At 45.5% G+C, this 19,295-nt stretch overlaps 1 protein-coding gene across 1 annotated transcript in view; it reads right to left on the minus strand.

Moving 5' to 3' along the window:
• Window positions 1-19,295, minus strand: part of LOC148479062 (protein kinase C delta type-like) — a gene marked incomplete at its 5' end in the record, with an annotated part of 46,254 nt that overhangs the window by 7,537 nt on the left and 19,422 nt on the right. The window contains 3 exons of the mRNA XM_088455015.1: window positions 5,768-5,925; window positions 9,430-9,558; window positions 15,608-15,751. Of these exons, the coding sequence (XP_088311141.1) occupies window positions 5,768-5,925; window positions 9,430-9,558; window positions 15,608-15,751 (431 nt within the window). The remainder of the gene's footprint in view (window positions 1-5,767; window positions 5,926-9,429; window positions 9,559-15,607; window positions 15,752-19,295) is intronic.

Here is a 19,295-nt window from a genome sequence, read left to right on the forward strand (position 1 = left end):
AATGCTTCCTATTATTTTCCATGTAATAAATATCTAAATAACACTCAAATAAATGAATCCAGAACATCTGCTTTTTATAAATCATTTTCTTTTATTGAACATATAGTAAAAGGCATACAAGGTACAAGCAGAGGTAGACCATGTAACTCTGATACAGTAACACAGCAAGGTAACGATACAAACAATGGCAATAACAAATGAGAACAGAACTAAGGGCCTCATTCAGAGGCGGTCGGAGGATGCAAGCGATCGCTCAGAAACTGGGCGGCCGCTTGCATCCTGACCGCCCGCCTCTGTTTCGGTCGTTAGGCTGTGGGTTTACACCCACAGCTCTAACGACCGCTAGGGTGATGGTCGCGATGGTCTCTGACGACGAGACCCTAGGGTAGGGTCTCACTTGTCGTAAGCCCCGGAGAGCTTCTGGCTCTGTCAGAGCCGGAAGCTCTCCACTGACATCACTAGTGATGTCAGTGGGGCCTCCCCCAAACGGTAGGCGTTCCCATGGGAACGCCTCCGTTTGGGCTGCCACCCCCCCTGCCCGCCTTCCAAACGGGGCGAGCTGTCAATCAACATCGACAGCTCGCCCCCTTTGGAAAGAGACCCGCTACGACCGGCGCTGTCGGTCGTAGCGGGTCTCACGCATGCGCACGAAGGAGCCGGCTCCCTCGTGCACATGCGCACTTGACAAACATCGAGGCGGCTGTGCGGTCGTAGACCGTACGGCCGCCTCTGAATGAAGGCCTAAATGCTGTCCTAATAAGATATATAACATCAGGTATATATGCAGCGATACCATTATCATATAATGGGCCTGATTCAGATGTGGACACAATGCTGATATTTACGCAGTTGAGCAATTATCGTCCGACGGCGCATGTCTCATGGTCGCACTACGCAAGCACCAAGATACCTCAGCAGTGAGGATTACAGGGAGTGGCAGCAAAAATGTGGGCGAGTCTTGAAGACGCTTCCAGCACTGCTTGAGTTTAAGATGACGGCGGCCCCGCCCCTTTATGCGAGACGTCATGACGTCATGTGCAAAAGGGACGAGGCCGGCACGGGGCGCTCAGAGCGCTAGCTACGGCTCTGCTCTTAAGTGTTTTTGTTCGGATACGGTTTTGGATCCCTTAAATATCAATGCAAATCTATAAAAAAAATTCATAAATCATGTAATTTGGACCTGCTTACATGCAGTTCAAAACCCGAGGTCGGTTTTTAAATCTGATTTCCAAACTGACTACAGAACCGAATCGTAACTTGAATTGTCTCGGAACCTACCCCAAAGTGATTTCGAACTAGGGAGCTCATTCAGAGCCGCTCGCTCGAGGGGATCGCTCGTCCCCAGTGTATGCAAATTCGGCTAAGTGACGGCATGGCAGGCGCTCGCTCAGAAAGGCATAAGCACCCCACTTTGTGTTGGCAGATGCCCATTAGCGTATGTAGAGACTCCCATTAGCGCCCATCATCTCCAGGAAGTGTATTAAAATATTGGTACATCGAGGACCATCGGAAGGGCTCGCAGCGCTTGTGGTTGCCTTACCTTACCGCAAGCTCTGTGAGGACTTCAGTGTACAAAACAGGCAGGTGACGTGTACTATGACAATGCCTCTTAATTATGCACGCCGAGGAAACTACGTTGAAAAACATAGGCACGCCTGCGTTCGCACCTCCACTCCCCCGTTTCTAGTGGCCTGCCCCTGTTACCACCCACAAATGGCCTCTTCTGTCACTCAATCAACTGGGCTGTCTATGCTGAGCAAGCGAGTGATTCCCGGTCTATCGCAGTGGTTCCCATACGCGCAATGTGATGCATACGCATACGCAGAATGCAAAAATTGGCCAGCAACGAGCGAGCGCATCCTAGCGAGCAGGTATGAGTCAGGTCCAGAATCTTGTGGGAGACACAGCCAGAACAGAACAACCCACACAGGCCCAAGAGCCAGCACCTGACTAAAACTGCTGGTAACCAATCACAGTCGACCAGGCCAATGCGTAGGCTGACATAATCATAACTGGTAAACAAGTCAGCAACCTATCCAAGGATTCAGTCTAGACTCAACCAGCCGAGTACAGATATAACACCACCTTCCCTTCTAGCTGGCAAATCACACACCTTTCTATTTTGTTGTTATTAAGATTAAACTATTCTAACATACTAAATATTAAAATGTACATGTAGAAAATTTAAAAAATCTAAATAGTATTATAGCTATCCGGCCCCCAACCTGCCCTTCTAGACGGCCAATCACACACCTTTCTATTGTGTTGTTATTGTCTTGTAAAAATTCAACTATACTAACATAGTAAATATTAAAATTTAAATGTAGAAAACTTTAAAATCATAAATAGAATTATTTATATCCGGCCTCCATCTGTTATAATACCTGATGAACTCCTGCACTGTCAAAACCTAAACAAAGTGCCCTTCACCAATAACAACCCCCTTTCCCGGAACACACACTTGTTCGTAGGTACTCGGCTGCCGCCTGGACTTCGCACTTAAAGTAATAACAGTGCAGGAAGCACAGGTATCAAAATATATACATAGAAATGTGACACTCTAACAACTCATATTGGGAACTACACCTAGATTATCAGGAGGTCTTCCATCTAGGAATAAACCCAAGCTCTTACTCCTTAGCTTCTCACTCTCTATTTCTATTGTGTTATTACTGTCTTCTGAAAATGAAACTATACTAACATACTAAATATTAAATGTAATTGTAGAAAAAGTAAAAAAACCATAAATAGCATTATAGCTATCCGGCCTCCAACCTCCCCTTCTAGCCGGCCAATCACACACCTTTCTATTTTGATGTTATTATCTTATTAAAACCAAACTATTCTAACATAGCAAATATTAAAATGTAAATGCAGAAAAAGTAAAAATCATGAATAGACCTATTGCTTTTCGGCCTCCACCTGTTATGATACCTGATGAACTCCTGCACTGTCAAAACCTAAACAAAGTGCCCTTCACCAATAACAACCCCCTTTCCCGGAACACACACTTGTTCGTAGGTACTCGGCTGCCGCCTGGACTTCGCACTTAAAGTAATAACAGTGCAGGAAGCACAGGTATCAAAATATATACATAGAAATGTGACACTCTAAGACTTCATATTGGGAACTACACCTAGATTATTAGGAGGTCTTCCATCTAGGAATAAACCCAAGCTCTTACTCCTTAGCTTCTCACTCTCTATTTCTATTGTGTTATTACTGTCTTCTGAAAATGAAACTATACTACCATACTAAATATTAAATGTAATTGTAGAAAAAGTAAAAAAACCATAAATAGCATTATAGCTATCCGGCCTCCAACCTCCCCTTCTAGCCGGCCAATCACACAGCTTTCTATTGTGTTATTACTGTCTTCTGAAAATGAAACTATACTAACATACTAAATATTAAATGTAAATGTAGAAAAAGTGAAAAAAACATAAATAGCATTATAGCTATCCGGCCTCCAACCTCCCCTTCTAGCCGGCCAATCACTCACCTTTCTATTTTGATGTTATTATCTTATTAAAACCAAACTATTCTAACATAGCAAATATTAAAATGTAAATGCAGAAAAAGTAAAAATCATGAATAGACCTATTGCTTTTCGGCCTCCACCTGTTATGATACCTGATGAACTCCTGCACTGTCAAAACCTAAACAAAGTGCCCTTCACCAATAACAACCCCCTTTCCCGGAACACACACTTGTTCGTAGGTACTCGGCTGCCGCCTGGACTTCGCACCTAAAGTAATAACAGTGCAGGAAGCACAGGTATCAAAATATATACATAGGAATGTGACACTCTAACAACTCATATAGGGAACTAACCTAACCTAGAAAAAGTAAAAACATAAATAGCATTTTAGCTATCCGGCCTCCAACCTCCCCTTCTAGCCGGCCAATCACTCACCTTTCTATTGTGATGTTATTTTCTTATTAAAACTAAATTATTCTAACATAGTAAATATTTAAATGGAATTGCAGAAAATGTAAAAATAGAAATAGCTTTAAAGCTATCCGGCCTCCAACCTCCCCTTCCAGCCGGCCATCACACACCTTTCTATTTTTGATGTTATCTGATTAAAATCAAACTATTCTAACATAGTAAATATAAAAAAAGTAACACTTAAAAAATATATTTTCCTATCTATATCAACATTTATCATAAATTATCAAAATACTACAGGATCTAATGTCCTCTTTCCACACGTCTGATCTTGCACGTGTCTTCCATGTCCTGTATAATTAGAAAACAATATTAGTACATTGTACCGATTACACCATGTGCACTTAGTATCATTTATAACAAAATATATATAACATAATATACATTTTTGTTTCTATGTAGAAAAAATATAGACTTTTTAAAACCTTTGGATTATTTACTAGTGTAACATTATGAGTCCACAGAGCATAAGCTGCTTTGTGACATTTCTTTTTGCACTAATGCGATCATTTATACAGTAAGCACCTGGACCTGTACATCAATGGGGCGACTTCTGTGGTGTGGTGCAACATCTTGGTGGGAGAAGATGGATATAACACAGTGTCTGTAGCTAATTATTGGTTGTTAGCACTTACAGGATAAAATATGTAAATGAGACTGAAGGGGTGGAGACTGAGAATCAGAGGCATTCTCTGGTTAGCGGGTGGTCGCAGAGTCTCTTCCCTGCTATAGGATCTTTTACAGGTTCCCAGAGGATGTCGGTAATTGGGAATTGCTCTATACTTTTAGTAGGACAGCTTTTGTATCACCCAGACACCTTTTATATAAGTGTCTTGCTTGGTGCACAAATACTTTCTGTAATAAAAGCACAATATATAACATGGAAACATACAGTAAAGACAGTCCACAGCCCTCACAGTCTCCTCACCCATGATTAATGTCACGTGATGCTCCTATTAAAAGGGGAATATGGGAAACTAACGAACAGAGTGATCACATTTAATAGTAGGCATATTTACTTTGTCAAACACGTGCACCCACCAAAGGCTGGGCTTAAGGCACACTTGCCTACCCTCCTGATTCGGCCGAGAGCCTCTCGGAAATTGGGTGCCGCTCCCGGCCCCCCGTAAAGGCAGGCAAACTGACTCCTCCTCTCCGTGCGGTTATCAGAGATTCCCCCGCAGCGGGAGTGGTCCATGACGTGATTCATGCTGAATTGCATCATTTTGGCCCTGCCCCCTGCTTCAGAATGCAAAGTATTAGAGATATGAGAAAGCAGTAGTGGGCGTCCCTATGCTGGCTGAGCGGTGGCCGGCATTCGCATATTCTCAATGCAACTTTGCTTACGATTACGCAGCTGAGATTGCGATCCGTGCTAAATCAGGCCCTATGTTTGGTTCTATTGCTTTTTCTGTGCATGCAGCAGGTACAGCTCACTCCTCCTACCCCTCCCTGCCTCCACTGTTCTTCCTCTGCTCACATCCCTGACATGCCCCTTCTCCTCCATTTCCCCCGCTATTATTTTTATATCTCTTAAGCTATATCTGTTTATGTAATAATCCCCAGACTGCAATTATTTCTGCATTTCATCTTGCAAGAAGCTTATTGTCCAATATGAAAACTGATTATTATTGATCCTCAAATTACTATTATGCCCAGCTCTATCTCCCTTTTTCTTTCTTCATCTTTCCCTGGTTTAAAATTGAAATCTTCAATCAAACATGTTTAAAAAATAATAAATATATAATGTACATACATGCAGAGGTTCCCATTCTGGCACCCAGCAGTGCTGAAGCCTCAGCTCTATGTTCTTACAGGCCGGGTGGCTTTGGCAGGGTTCTCCAGGTGGAGGTGACGAATGAGAACCCTGCAAATCCTTCCTGCTCCTCGGCTGTAAGAGGCAGTTTACGGGCTTCTGCTGCCTCCATTCTTTCCAGATGTTTAGTTTTGGAGGCAGGCGGTGGAACGGTTGGCTAAAGAAAGAAGAAATAACATTTATACCAATGACTATTGCATCTTTTATTTGTAAGGTAGAAAAAGAGGCATTTACAGATTTTGCACAATAGTTTAAATACTAGGTGCTTACAAGGAGGTACATTTACTAAGGTACAGGTTTTTAGAAGTGGAGTTGTTGCCCATAGCAACCAATCAGATTCTAGATATTATCTTCTAGAAGATGCTAGATAAATGATAAGTAGAATCTGATTGGTTGCTATGGGCAACAACTCCACTTCTAAAAACCTGCACTTTAGTAAATATACCCAAAGATGTCTATATAAAGCTGAAGGAAGTGGCATAAATGTTGCACAAAGAACTGTCAGTCAGACCATATATAACAGTATTGCAGTAGATGCAGTGCTCGAAGTGGGGCGGTATGACATATCGCCACTTCCTGCTGCCACTTAATTTTTGATACAGTAGAGAATGTACCAGCGCTGGAACAGCTGTGGCATTGTGTGGAGATGTGTCCATTGTGATGGAGCCGGGAGCATCAGCTCCTGGTTGCACTGCTGTTTACAGCTAGCAGTGGCTGCCAGCCAATCCTGGCTCGCAGACCAGCTACCAGTCAAAAGAAGGGACAGATTTTTTAATCTGGTACCTTCTGCTAGCCAATAGCGGCTTGCAGACCGCCAGCCAATGAGAAGCAGCAAAGTGGCTTTCTCATTGGCTCACGGCCGGTGCTGGATTTAAAAAGACTCTCCTTCTTTTGACTGAGTCACGCGTCCCCGCTGGTAACCGGCATCGCGGATCCCTATTCCCTCTCTGACAGCTGGTTTAGGGGTTGGATTGTGGACATCTGCTGTCGGTTCTTGCTTCCCTTAGAGTAGCCTCAGCCATTCTCAGGACAGACAAGCTACCCATTGAGGAGACCCTGAAGGACAGTCCTCAGGTCACAGGTCTGGCAGGGAAGTGGCTGTAGTGTGCTGCGTGGGTGTGGGGTGTGTGTGTGTGTGGGGGGGAGTAGAGGAGGGGTGGATTACATTTTTCATACCCCCTCCTCTGAATTCCCACTTTGAGCACTGAGTAGATGTGAGATTGCTCTGGTGCGACTAAAGGTGTTGGCATACTCTATGCTCTCAGGAGAAGTCTATGTAACCTAGAAGTGCACCTTGATGTGCATAGAGGAGAATTCATTTCTAGAGGATAACTATGGAAAAGAGTAAACTGAGTATTAAAGTCCAACCTCCAACCACTTTATTTACACCCATTTATTAACATAAATAATTACAGTTTCCTTCCTTAAATACTGTATTATGTATGGTGCCACATGGTAGTAACGCTAGGAATGCCTTTCTCCACTGATGTGCCATATGAAGGCTAAGAGGAGCCCCAATAACAGTGTAGGACAAGACCCAAAGACTATCACCTGGGTGCTGGTGCAATGGTCACATCTTATTATACAGCAGCAATGGCCCCTTAGGTCAGCAAGAAATGTACCATGTCTACCCCTTTACCTCATTGCCAAATTACTGTATCACTCTGAGGGCTCTATTTATTAACATTATTTTTATTAAAAATAAAGTGAAGTAAGGGGCTTTCACACTCTTTTCACATTATTTTAGTTTCACATAAATTTTCTAAAGGACGATTGGAGTAGAATTCGGAAAAATTCTACTCCAAACCCTAATTATCACATATTTTTAGTAAGCAAATCGCCTTTCCCATAATTATAATGGGATAGAACAGCTGACCACCAGAATCCCTGCAGTTAGTATTATGACCACATCCCATATACAGAGGTGGAGGCTAATGCATGCGTCAAGTTATTGCAGTCACAGCGGCAGTACTGTGCAAATGCTAGTTTCAGCTTCCCTCTTGTGTACAAGCGTATGACGGACTCTGCAAGCTCTGAGATGCCCACTTTCCTTGCTTGTGCCAGGGGTTGTATACACTCCACCATTAACGCACCATAACTTGCAATATCGAAATGACAGCCTATGGCAGCACAGTGCTTCCTTCTGAACATCTCCTAAACATGGCCTCTATGGTTGTGGATCTGCTTTTGAGAATGCTGCCTCATTCACTGACATGCCCCTGACTCTCCATAACATGCCTATGACTTTCCATAACACACCTGTGACTCTCCATAACACACCTGTGACTTTCTATAACACGCCTGTGACACCTTGAGACAGCCTTTTTTTGTGTTCACTTTAGGCCATCTCCCGGTAACCGCCCAGGAATACCTATGGCTTTCTGACGCCAGCTCAAATGGATGCGATACCATATGCAACAGAGGTGTCTGCATACACATAGAAGTAACAGCGGTGTCTGTGTACACATAGAAGTAACAGCGGTGTCTGTGTACACATAGAAGTAACAGCGGTGTCTGTGTACACATAGAAGTAACAGCGGTGTCTGTGTACACATAGAAGTAACAGCAGTGTCTGCGTACACATAGAAGTAACAGCGGTGTCTGCGTACACATAGATGTAACAGCGGTGTCTGCATACACATAGAAGTAACAGCGGTGTCTGTGTACACATAGAAGTAACAGCGGTGTCTGCGTACACATAGATGTAACAGCGGTGTCTGCATACACATAGAAGTAACAGCGGTGTCTGTGTACACATAGAAGTAACAGCGGTGTCTGCGTACACATAGATGTAACAGCGGTGTCTGTGTACACATAGATGTAACAGAGGTGTCTGCATACACGTAGAAGTAACAGCGGTGTCTGTGTACACATAGAAGTAGACAGGACTTAGGGTTTGAGTCAGAGGTGGACGCAGTGTCAATGTTTGCACAGTTGTGATTATTTGGTACTGAGCATGCACAAATAGTCCTAATTATGTGAATGATAACTTTTATCTATATAGTTCTGCATAACTGGTGGCATTATATAAGTAAACAAGGGATGTAGTTACCATGCTGGTGCTCGGGATGTCGGCGTTCAGCAATCGGAATCCCAACACCAGAATAACATCCGCTGGCATCCTGATGGTAAGTATTAGGGTTAGGAGGGGGGGTAAGGGTAAGACACTATGGGGAGGGTTAGGTTACGGGGAGGGAGGGTTAAGGATAAGCTGAGGGGTTAGGCTGCAGGAGGGAAGGTTAGGCTGCAGGGGGCGAGTTAGATTTCGGCTATGGGGAGAAGGTTTAAGCTGCGAGGGGAGGGTTATGGTTAGGCTGTGGGGGGGAGGGTTAGGGTTAAGCTGCAGGGGGAGGGTTATGGTTAGGCTGCGGGAAAGGTGAGATAGGGTTAGAACACTTGTCTAATTGGGTCGAGATTCTGACTGTCTGAATGCCACTGTCGGTATTCTGACCACCGGCATCCCAACTGCTGGGATTCCGTATCCAACCCATAAACAATAATAAATGTCAATAATAGGTTGAGTGGCAGCTATAGCCTGGACCATACATGCACATTTGCACATCTCCTTAGCTCCATGTGTCTGACATGTATGTATTATCTGCTGACCAGCATTTAGTGACAGGTTGTCCAGTAGCTCATGGAACTTCTGTGCTATACTTACTGGTGCAGGTATGTATGGGGGTGCGGTGCTAAGGGCTTCAATGGCGACCCAGTCGATTGGCTGAAAGAAGGGATCACGGCGTATGTTACCATTAACTCCGAGTCGTCTGGCTTGGTCTTTATGGAGGAGCTGAAAAAATTATTTGCATTTAATTTAATGGCTTACATACAGACATACATAATAGTAGCTCAATACAATCATTTTACAAACATTTCTGCTGCCCGGCACAGAGGAATATAAAGTGATTTGTCCATGGCCACAGCATGTTATACTGACATTCTATCTGGGGTATGTAGTATGTCTCCCATTATCATTCTCCATTCAAAGAACATCTACCCACCAAGCCATTTCTTCTCATATTGCTCCTAATTTGGTTATCTGTGTAACAATGGGAGGTCAGTATGGGTGTTTCTATAATGGGTGCAGGGTGTACAGTGAGCACTGGCCCCTGGGTGTAACAATGGGTGGTCAGTACGGGTGTTCCTATAATGGGTGCAGGGTGTACAGCGAGCACTGCCTCTGGGTGTAACAATGGGAGGTCAGTATGGGTGTTTCTATAATGGGTGCAGAGTGTACAGTGAGCACTGGCCCCTGGGTGTAACAATGGGAGGTCAGTATGGGTGTTTCTATAATGGGTGCAGGGTGTACAGTGAGTACTGGCCCCTGGGTGTAACAATGGGTGGTCAGTATAGGTGTTTCTATAATGGGTGCAGAGTGTACAGCGAGCACTGGCCCCTGGGTGTAACAATGGGTGGTCAGTATGGGTGTTTCTATAATGGGTGCAGGGTGTACAGTGAGTACTGGCCCCTGGGTGTAACAATGGGAGGTCAGTATGGGTGTTTCTATAATGGGTGCAGAGTGTACAGTGAGCACTGGCCCCTGGGTGTAACAATGGGAGGTCAGTATGGGTGTTTCTATAATGGGTGCAGGGTGCACAGCGAGCACTGGCCCCTGGGTGTAACAATGGGAGGTCAGTATGGTTATTTCTATAATGGGTGCAGAGTGTACAGTGAGCACTGGCCCCTGGGTGTAACAATGGGAGGTCAGTATGGGTGTTTCTATAATGGGTGCAGGGTGTACAGTGAGTACTGGCCCCTGCGTGTAACAATGGGTGGTCAGTATAGGTGTTTCTATAATGGGTGCAGAGTGTACAGCGAGCACTGGCCCCTGGGTGTAACAATGGGTGGTCAGTATGGGTGTTTCTATAATGGTTGCAGGGTGTACAGTGTGCACTGGCCCCTGCATCCAGGGAGCCTCACACCACACACTCTGCACCCATACAGTATTCTGGCATCGGCCTCACAGAAATCACTGGGAAAAAGGTGCTGCTGCATTTTCCCGAAGATCTGCACATGTGCAGTAGAGAAATCACTGGGAATATGGCACCATCGCTGTGTTCCCGGAGTACTGCATTCGCACAGTAGACACTGGCACAGTCCCAGAGGCTACTCTGCAAATTTGACGGAGAGAGAGGGGAGGAGCCATACGGAGTCAGCACATGGGCCCCTCCTCTCTTACACCACTCCTGGTGCTCAGGGTTTTTTGGACATTAGAATATTACTTCTATACTTCTTATTAAACAAAGCATATGAATTATAAGCAGCATGATGGTGTACTATGCCAGGTGGGCACTGCCAGAGCTTTTCTATGACCTCACCTGTGATCACTAGAAGTATATATTTATTGGGCTTTGTAAGAACCATACCTGCAATTATCTGTAATGTTTCCAATTGTCTCACTATACAAAAGTCTTCCATTACTTATGTAATAATTGTATTTCTGATTGCAGAGAAAACAGTTGGATGATGCAGGTAGCTGTGTATGTTTTGCACTGAAATGCACTTTATATTTATTAAGTATATTTATCAAATGAGAAAAGCCATATCTCAATGGAACCGCCCCCATCTCTGCCTTAGCGGAGCCTAACCCTAAAACTCCCAGGGTGGTGCCTAACCCTAAGTTCTCCGGGGGGTGCCTAACTCTAACCTCCCCCCAGTGCCGCATACACCTAACCCCCCCAGGGGGTGCCTAACCCTAATTTTCCCCAGGGTTGCCATAACCTAACCCCCCCCCATCCCCAGGTTAAGTAGTATACTTACCCAGCTGTTGATGATAGGGATGGTGGGGGTCGGGCTTCCAGCGTCAGGATTTAGATAGTCATTGATATTTCGACACCTATCTTAAGTCCCATGCCGGGCTTGTGCAGTCGGGATATAGACCAGCGGCAACTCATCCGCCGGTCTATTGACTGCATCCTGTGTGAGCCAGCTAGCCGCGGAGACTGGCCCAGAGAAGAAGTAAGATAAGCCTTACAGCTCCTGTCCAGTACTGAGAAGCATCTGAGTATCACTGACCAGGTGATATTGCATTAATAAATTGCATCAATACTGTCTTTCTAATGCAACAAAAAGGAGGGATTAAAATATCCCTATCACGGCTTGCTGATAAGTATCACTCTGCGTGCCTGAGATTTCCCAAACATTGTGAGATCTCGTGCACAGCCGGACTTCCACAGAATCCATACCAGCAGGTAATTCTGCCAATAGAAGGAATAATGATAAGCCACAAAAGAGCACTTATTGTTTTTAATAACATCTGAATGATTTTCTGCCTACAGTAAAATCGTTACATATTTGCATATAACCTACAGAAGAGTAATTTTCTCTCTGTTATCTGCTTTCATACATACCGATGTTCATTGTAAGTGTCAAATAGCGCTGGTTATAGTGCATTTAACATTTACCAAATCTTCTTACATCTCCTCCTTAGTTCCACCTTTGGGAAACCAGAGCTGAGCCCTTCATGTATTTATGTCCTGGTGCAGTGTATCCTGTAGTTCTCCTGGGGGACAGTATAAAAGTGTGCCTTTGCTAACCCCATTACACAGCCATAGGACATAGCCATAACTATTACTTTATACATAACCTAGAACATGTAGGAGAGTGGCACAGGGTTGGAGGGCTGTCTAGCATATTTATTAAGGCGCACCATGCAAAGACTGATGTGACTTCTTCTCTGCATTCCACAGGTAAATTACAACTACTGCTCCCATCAGATGCTGTTTTAGTGATTGCCTCAGCACAGTTTTGAAAATTTATACTGGGTAAATTACAACTACTGCTATACTAAGAGCAATTTATCTAAAGGAAGTTACGAATTTATTGTGAATCTGTGTTGGCCTCCCCCCTTCTCACAAATTGTTTATCTTAGACTTTATTGCATCCCAATTTAGTGTGTGTTAGAGCTTTCGGGGTGGGGTCCCAATCAGTGAGCACAGAGACACATGTTTGTAACTTTAGATATTACTGCTCCCACAGGCTGCATAGCCGGTGTTAAGATTCAAAGTGTTCTGATTATAAGTGTAAATACAATTTGATAACTAAGTCGGAGTTACGCTGGAGATAAACTGGAGGAAAACTGAGGGAAAAGAAACTCAAAACCAGATCACTTTCTGAACAACAAGAAGCAACATACTTATGTGAATGAACAAAATCAACATCTTCTGCTGTATGCATATCCAGGCAACTACTTACTGCACTCACTGCTTGGACACTGCAAGTGCTCCCCTGTCTGTGTACTGCTCTTGTTGATTGATCTTTGTTGATCAGAACACTTTGGACTGGATCAGCTCGGGTACATTGTAATTTTGTCCTCATTCATTTTGTATTGCCTTTTCCAATTGCGCCACATCTATCCACTTTAATCATTTGTTTATAAACTAATTCCTGCACCCACTACTCACATACCTCTCCTTTATATATCACTTTTGGAGCTGCGCTCATACATTAGCAGCACTGTTCTTTACATGTATTTTTGAACATTTAACAACTTTAATCCACACTGACTCTATATCTCACAGCCTCCACTCCAGTTTACATCTCAATTATTACCTTGTCCACAGCATGAACACACTTACTTCACACAACCCCCATATTCTATGTCCACATAATCCTCTACTTTATCCATCCCTCTCTTCCCCCTCCTGTTTCCTCCACTTGCTGTTCTTCCTTTTTTTCTCTCATCAGTCTGCTTCCAACCCTCTGCTTCTTTCCCCCACCTCTCCTATACCTCCACTCTCAACCACCTCCCTCCATGGTCTTGTTACCCCACTACTAAGCCCCATTCCCTCCTCGTTCTGTCTGTCACCTCCAGGGCTGCCAAGAGAAATTCTGGGCCCGGGTACTGCAACATCCTGTGGGACCACATCATGTATGGCTGCACCCATTTGTGAGTGGGTCTAGCATGTGAGATGCACCCACTCACAGGAGCATGGCATAGCACCCAGCAGCTGGAACTAAAGTAGTCACTACTGTATTAGGATGGCGGGACAGTCCCATAATAGCTGCATTTCTTGTCAGGCTGTATATAGATGCTAAAATGTAACACAAATTAAAGTGCTTCTACTTTACTTTGTACATCTCTCATGTAAATAACACAAACAATCTATTTTCTATCATAGAGACAGATGAATGAAGGACTTAATTTTTACATAACATCAGGTCATCTTATACACACACATTCCGCAGCACATATCCTAACCCACTGCTCCATGCTCCTTCTTCACTATCTACCCCATCTGTGTCACCCCTGTCTGTCTGCCCTTCCCCTTTAGAATGTAAGCTCTCACGAGCAGGGCCCTCATCCTCACGTGCTTCTCCTCCCCCTACTTATAGTATAATTTACTCCTAACTCCCCACAATGGCACCTAACACCTGGTTGCTCATGTCCTGCTGCTTGTGTTTTGCAGCTGAGTTTATAACCTTGTCCTTGTCCTGCATTGTTTTGTATTACTATTAACTGTTTTTCTTGTGTGCTCATTTATGTACTGTGTAAGGCGCTGCGGAACCTTTGTGGCGCCATATAAATAAAGGATAATAAAGGATAATAATAATAATAATAACAACAGCAGGGGTGAAACTAGCAGTGGTGCATAGCACTGGGGCCCACCATAATGAAGGGAGCCCGCTGTTGCCAGACAGCATTATCAGCAGGCCAGCCAGGTGTTATTAATGAGTCAGACTGACTCATTATAGTACATCGGCAGCTGCCGGGATGAGAGCCATAACAAGGAGAGAGGAGGAACCAGTCTGGCCTCCCCTGATCTCATGGACATTTACATTATATTCTATACTAGCTGGGATACCAAGCATTGCTCTGGTTGAAGGCTGGACTGTGAAGTAACCTGCAGCCTTCATTTTGTTACATTGTCCTTACCTATAACCTGGATAACTATGCAAATTAGGAGTAAATGACAGTGCAGGCGGGTGTATTATCATACCTTTTGGAATGGGGTATATCAGAAGCAGACTGACTTACAGAACAGCTATAGCTTCCAAAATCACTTTAGTTACAGAAATCACTGCAGAACAGAGGGGGTGATTCAGCTATGGATGGATATGCTTTTGCAGCTGCTAACATGTTAACAGCTGCGATATCTGTAATATGATAATGCAGCAGGAGGTGTTATGCCTCCTGCATACGTTACTGAACCCAGCTGCATCCAAGGACACAGCATCGAATTATCTACAATAATCAGGACTCTGCTTGATCCCTGTCACTGTGTCTGCAGCTGAATCACCACTTGAAATCACTGTGCAGTCCAACATTGAAGACCATGTCTAGCAGTGCTGCCATCCCTGGAATGCCGGGACTGGAGTCCCATTCCCAGACAGAAGGGGGCTCGCTCGCAGTGGCACTGTATGGCTGCGATCAATCTCCCCTGCTGTTTGTAATCTCTGTATGCTAAGCCTTGCCAGGATCAAAGATTGTGGATTGATTATGCTGTTTGCCACAGTCTAAAAATCTTGAGTGCTGAGCTGCTCATAAGCCTGCCAGGTACTGTGTGTGTATGAAGCCAGCCCATCAGCCCCAGAACCTGTGTAATTAAAGAGTATCTCAGTTTTGTTGGATTCTGTGACAGTGTATGGCTCTGATGATGTTCAAACCTAGGAAAAAACCTATTGCTGGTCAAACTACACCATCATGCCAAGTTTGGTGGAGCTAGGTACAAAACTCTGGCTGTGCATAAAGGAAAAACAGACAGGCACACTGTTTTGCTTATTATATAGATGTGTATCTATCATTTCCCTTTTGCTGTGTACAATATCATACAAAGTTATCTATAGCCATTAATATCACATACTTTACAGTTACAATGTATAAATGTAATCTTATTTACCTGTTCAATGATGTCTTTGACCGCAGTGCCTGATGCAGAAAGTCTTTTGGGATTGTATGTAAGACTTCCAGTAATCATTTGAGTTAAAATAACTCCAAATGAATACCAGTCTGCACTGGCATTATACTCCTCACCAGAACGCACCTACCAGAAGAGAGATATTCATTATCAGGTTGTTACCAATAATTTTTCCATTTTATCTTTTTTTAATTGACCAAGTCCATCGCTCTGTATAATATGTGTTTATGTGGAGACAGAGGGCCTGATTCAGAGCCGGACGCTCTGACCAGAGCTCTCGCTCTGAATCACGGCCCTCCTACATGAAAATGGAGCGGCCTTATGGACGCTCGCATAGCTGTGGGTTACCACCCACAGCTTATGCGAGAGTCCATGATGATGGTCGCGATGGTCAAGACCATCGCGACCATCGGGCTTGCGATGGAGACCCTGCGGTAGGGTCTCGCTGCCGCAAGCCCTGGAGTGATTTTGGCTCTATCAGAGCCACAATCACTCCCACTGACATCACTAGTGATGTCAGTGGGGCCGGCTTCAGACGGTAGGCGTTCCCATGGGAACGCCTCCGTCTGGCATCCACGCCCCCGGCACGCCCACCAAAGGGGGCGTGCTGTCACTCACCATCGACAGCACGCCCCCTTTGGTGCGAGACTCGGAGCGACGGAGAGCCCGTCGCTAGTCGGGTGTCGCGCATGCGCACGACGGAGCTCCCTTAGTCGTGCGCATGCGCAGTGGGGCAACATCGACCCGCTTGCGAGCGTCCTGCACTCGCGAGCGGGTCTGAATAACCCCCCGAACACACAAAAGTAGAATCATAAAACAATGCAGTGATGTGCGGTGAGGTCAATGGCTGGGGAAGCACACATGTCTAAAAACTCAGTTTTTATATTAAAACTCTGGAGCATGACAGGGAGTATGATAGGGGAGGGAGTATGACAGGGGAGGCACTGCCTCCCCTGCCTACCCCGACCGCACGTCTTTGATACAATGTAATGTGTCAATTCAGGACACTGATGTGTGGCTTTGTGCCGCCTTGTAATCATATTGGCATATGCTGTGTTTCCTGGGGAAGACTACATGTATATTACCTTAGTGTTACTATAATTATTAAGGACTTTATTTCATTATTATTTGTAAAGCGTGGACATTTCCCTGGCCTGGAATCAGGGCCGGCCCAACCATTACTCAGGGTATGCGGCCGCGAAGAGCGCCACAGTGACGAGGGCGCTGCCATCACGCAGCCCGACAGTGGATGTGACGGGGTGGCCGGCAGGCGCAAAGTTCTAGGGGGCCAGGTCTGCGTATACCTTTCTGTTAGGGAAGGAGCGATAACGGTGCCCTGGCATACTTTACTCACATGAGGCAGCTCCTTCCTGCTGCTTCTCTCTATGGTAAGACACCCCGGGGGTCAGAGGGTTGTGTGGTGAGCCCTGATTGGAGGAGCCATGTACACATGACTCGGGCAGGGGCGGAGCTACACCGTCTTGTTCTTCAACTCCTTATGGTGCGTACACACTGGGCGATTAAAGTGGACGACTGAACGATAACGATATCGTTCAGTCGTCCACTTTATCGTCCATTTTTAACACAAAAAAGATGAACGATGACGACGACGCGCGTTCCCGCGGGTCGTTCGTCATCCTCGTTCATCGGGCTGACTTGCAGGCCAACCTGACGACCTCGTCAGGTTGCTGTATGTCAGGGAATGGGTGAGAGAGCCCGGCGCTGAATGATATCGCTAATGATATCGTTCAGCGGCTGTGCTCAATGTCATGAACGACATTGAGCACAGCCTGCCGGGGACACACTAGACGATATCGCTCAGGGAGCATATCGTCTAGTGTGTATGCACCTTTAGTCCAGGGCTTCAGGCAGCCTGGAGGAACTACTAGAAGCTCCACATCAAGGTGAGAGGGGGTGAGACTACAGGGGCATATTGCTTATGTCCTCCACTCTCTGTGTGTGACCCTGCCTGGATATGTGTGTGTGTCTCTATGTAACCCTGTATGTCTCTATATGTAACCCTGTGTGTGTGTATGTCTCTATGTAACCCTGTATGTCTCTATATGTAAACCTGTGTGTGTGTGTGAGAGAGAGAATGGGTAACTGCTGTGTATGTGACAATGTCTGGCTGCTGTGTGTGTGACAATGTCTGGCTGCTGTGTGTATGACAATGTCTGGCTGCTGTGTGTGTTACAATGGCTGCTGTGTATGTGACAATGTCTGGGTGCTGTGTGTGACAATGTCTGGGTGCTGTGTGTATGACAATGTCCGGCTGCTGTGTATGTGACAATGGCTGCTGTGTATGTGACAATGTCTGGGTGCTGTGTGTGTGACAATGTCTGGCTGCTGTGTGTGTGACAATGTCTGGGTGCTGTGTGTGTGACAATGTCTGGCTGCTGTGTGTATGACAATGTCTGGGTGCTGTGTGTGTTACAATGGCTGCTGTGTATGTGACAATGTCTGGGTGCTGTGTGTGACAATGTCTGGCTGCTGTGTGTGTGACAATGTCTGGGTGCTGTGTGTATGACAATGTCCGGCTGCTGTGTGTGTGATGATGGCTGCTGTGTGTGTGACAATGTCTGTCACACACACAGCACCCAGACATTGTCACACACACAGCAGCCATCATCACACACACAGCAGGCGGACATTGTCACACACACAGCACCCAGACATTGTCACACACACAGCAGCCAGATATTGTCACATACACAGCAGCCATTGTCACATACACATCAGCCAGACATTGTCACACACACACAGCAGCCATCGTCACACACACAGCTGCCGGACATTGTCACATACACAGCAGCCGGACATTGTCACATACACAGCAGCCTGTCACACACACAGCAGCCAGACATTGTCACACACACAGCAGCCAGACATTGTCACACACACAGCACCCAGACATTGTCACACACACAGCAGCCATCATCACACACACAGCAGCCATCATCACACACACAGCAGCCGGACATTGTCATACACACAGCACCCAGACATTGTCACACACACAGCAGCCAGACATTGTCACACACACAGCAGCCAGACATTGTCACACACACAGCAGCCAGACATTGTCACACACACAGCACCCAATGTCTGGCTGCTGTGTGTGTGACAATGTCCGGCTGCTGTGTGTGTGACAATGGCTGCTGTGTGTGTGACAATATCTGGCTGCTGTGTATGTGACAATGTCCGGCTGCTGTGTGTGTGACAATGGCTGCTGTGTATGTGACAATGTCTGGCTGCTGTGTGTATGACAATGTCTGGCTGCTGTGTATGTGACAATATCTGGGTGCTGTGTGTGTGACAATGTCTGGGTGCTGTGTGTGTGACAATGGCTGCTGTGTGTGTGACAATATCTGGCTGCTATGTGTGTGACAATGTCTGGCTGCTGTGTGTGTGACAATGTCTGGGTGCTGTGTATGTGACAATGGGTGCTGTGTGTGTGACAATGTCCGGCTGCTGTGTGTGTGACAATGTCTGGGTGCTGTGTGTGTGACAATGTCTGGGTGCTGTGTGTGTGACAGGCTGCTGTGTATGTGACAATGTCCGGCTGCTGTGTATGTGACAATATCTGGCTGCTGTGTATGTGACAATGTCCGGCTGCTGTTTGTGTGACAATGGCTGCTGTGTGTTTGACAATGTCTGGGTGCTGTGTGTG

Source organism: Taudactylus pleione, unplaced genomic scaffold (genome assembly GCF_031769625.1).
Source record: "Taudactylus pleione unplaced genomic scaffold, aTauple2 ptg000641l, whole genome shotgun sequence".
Classification (NCBI taxonomy): Eukaryota; Metazoa; Chordata; class Amphibia; order Anura; family Myobatrachidae; genus Taudactylus; species Taudactylus pleione.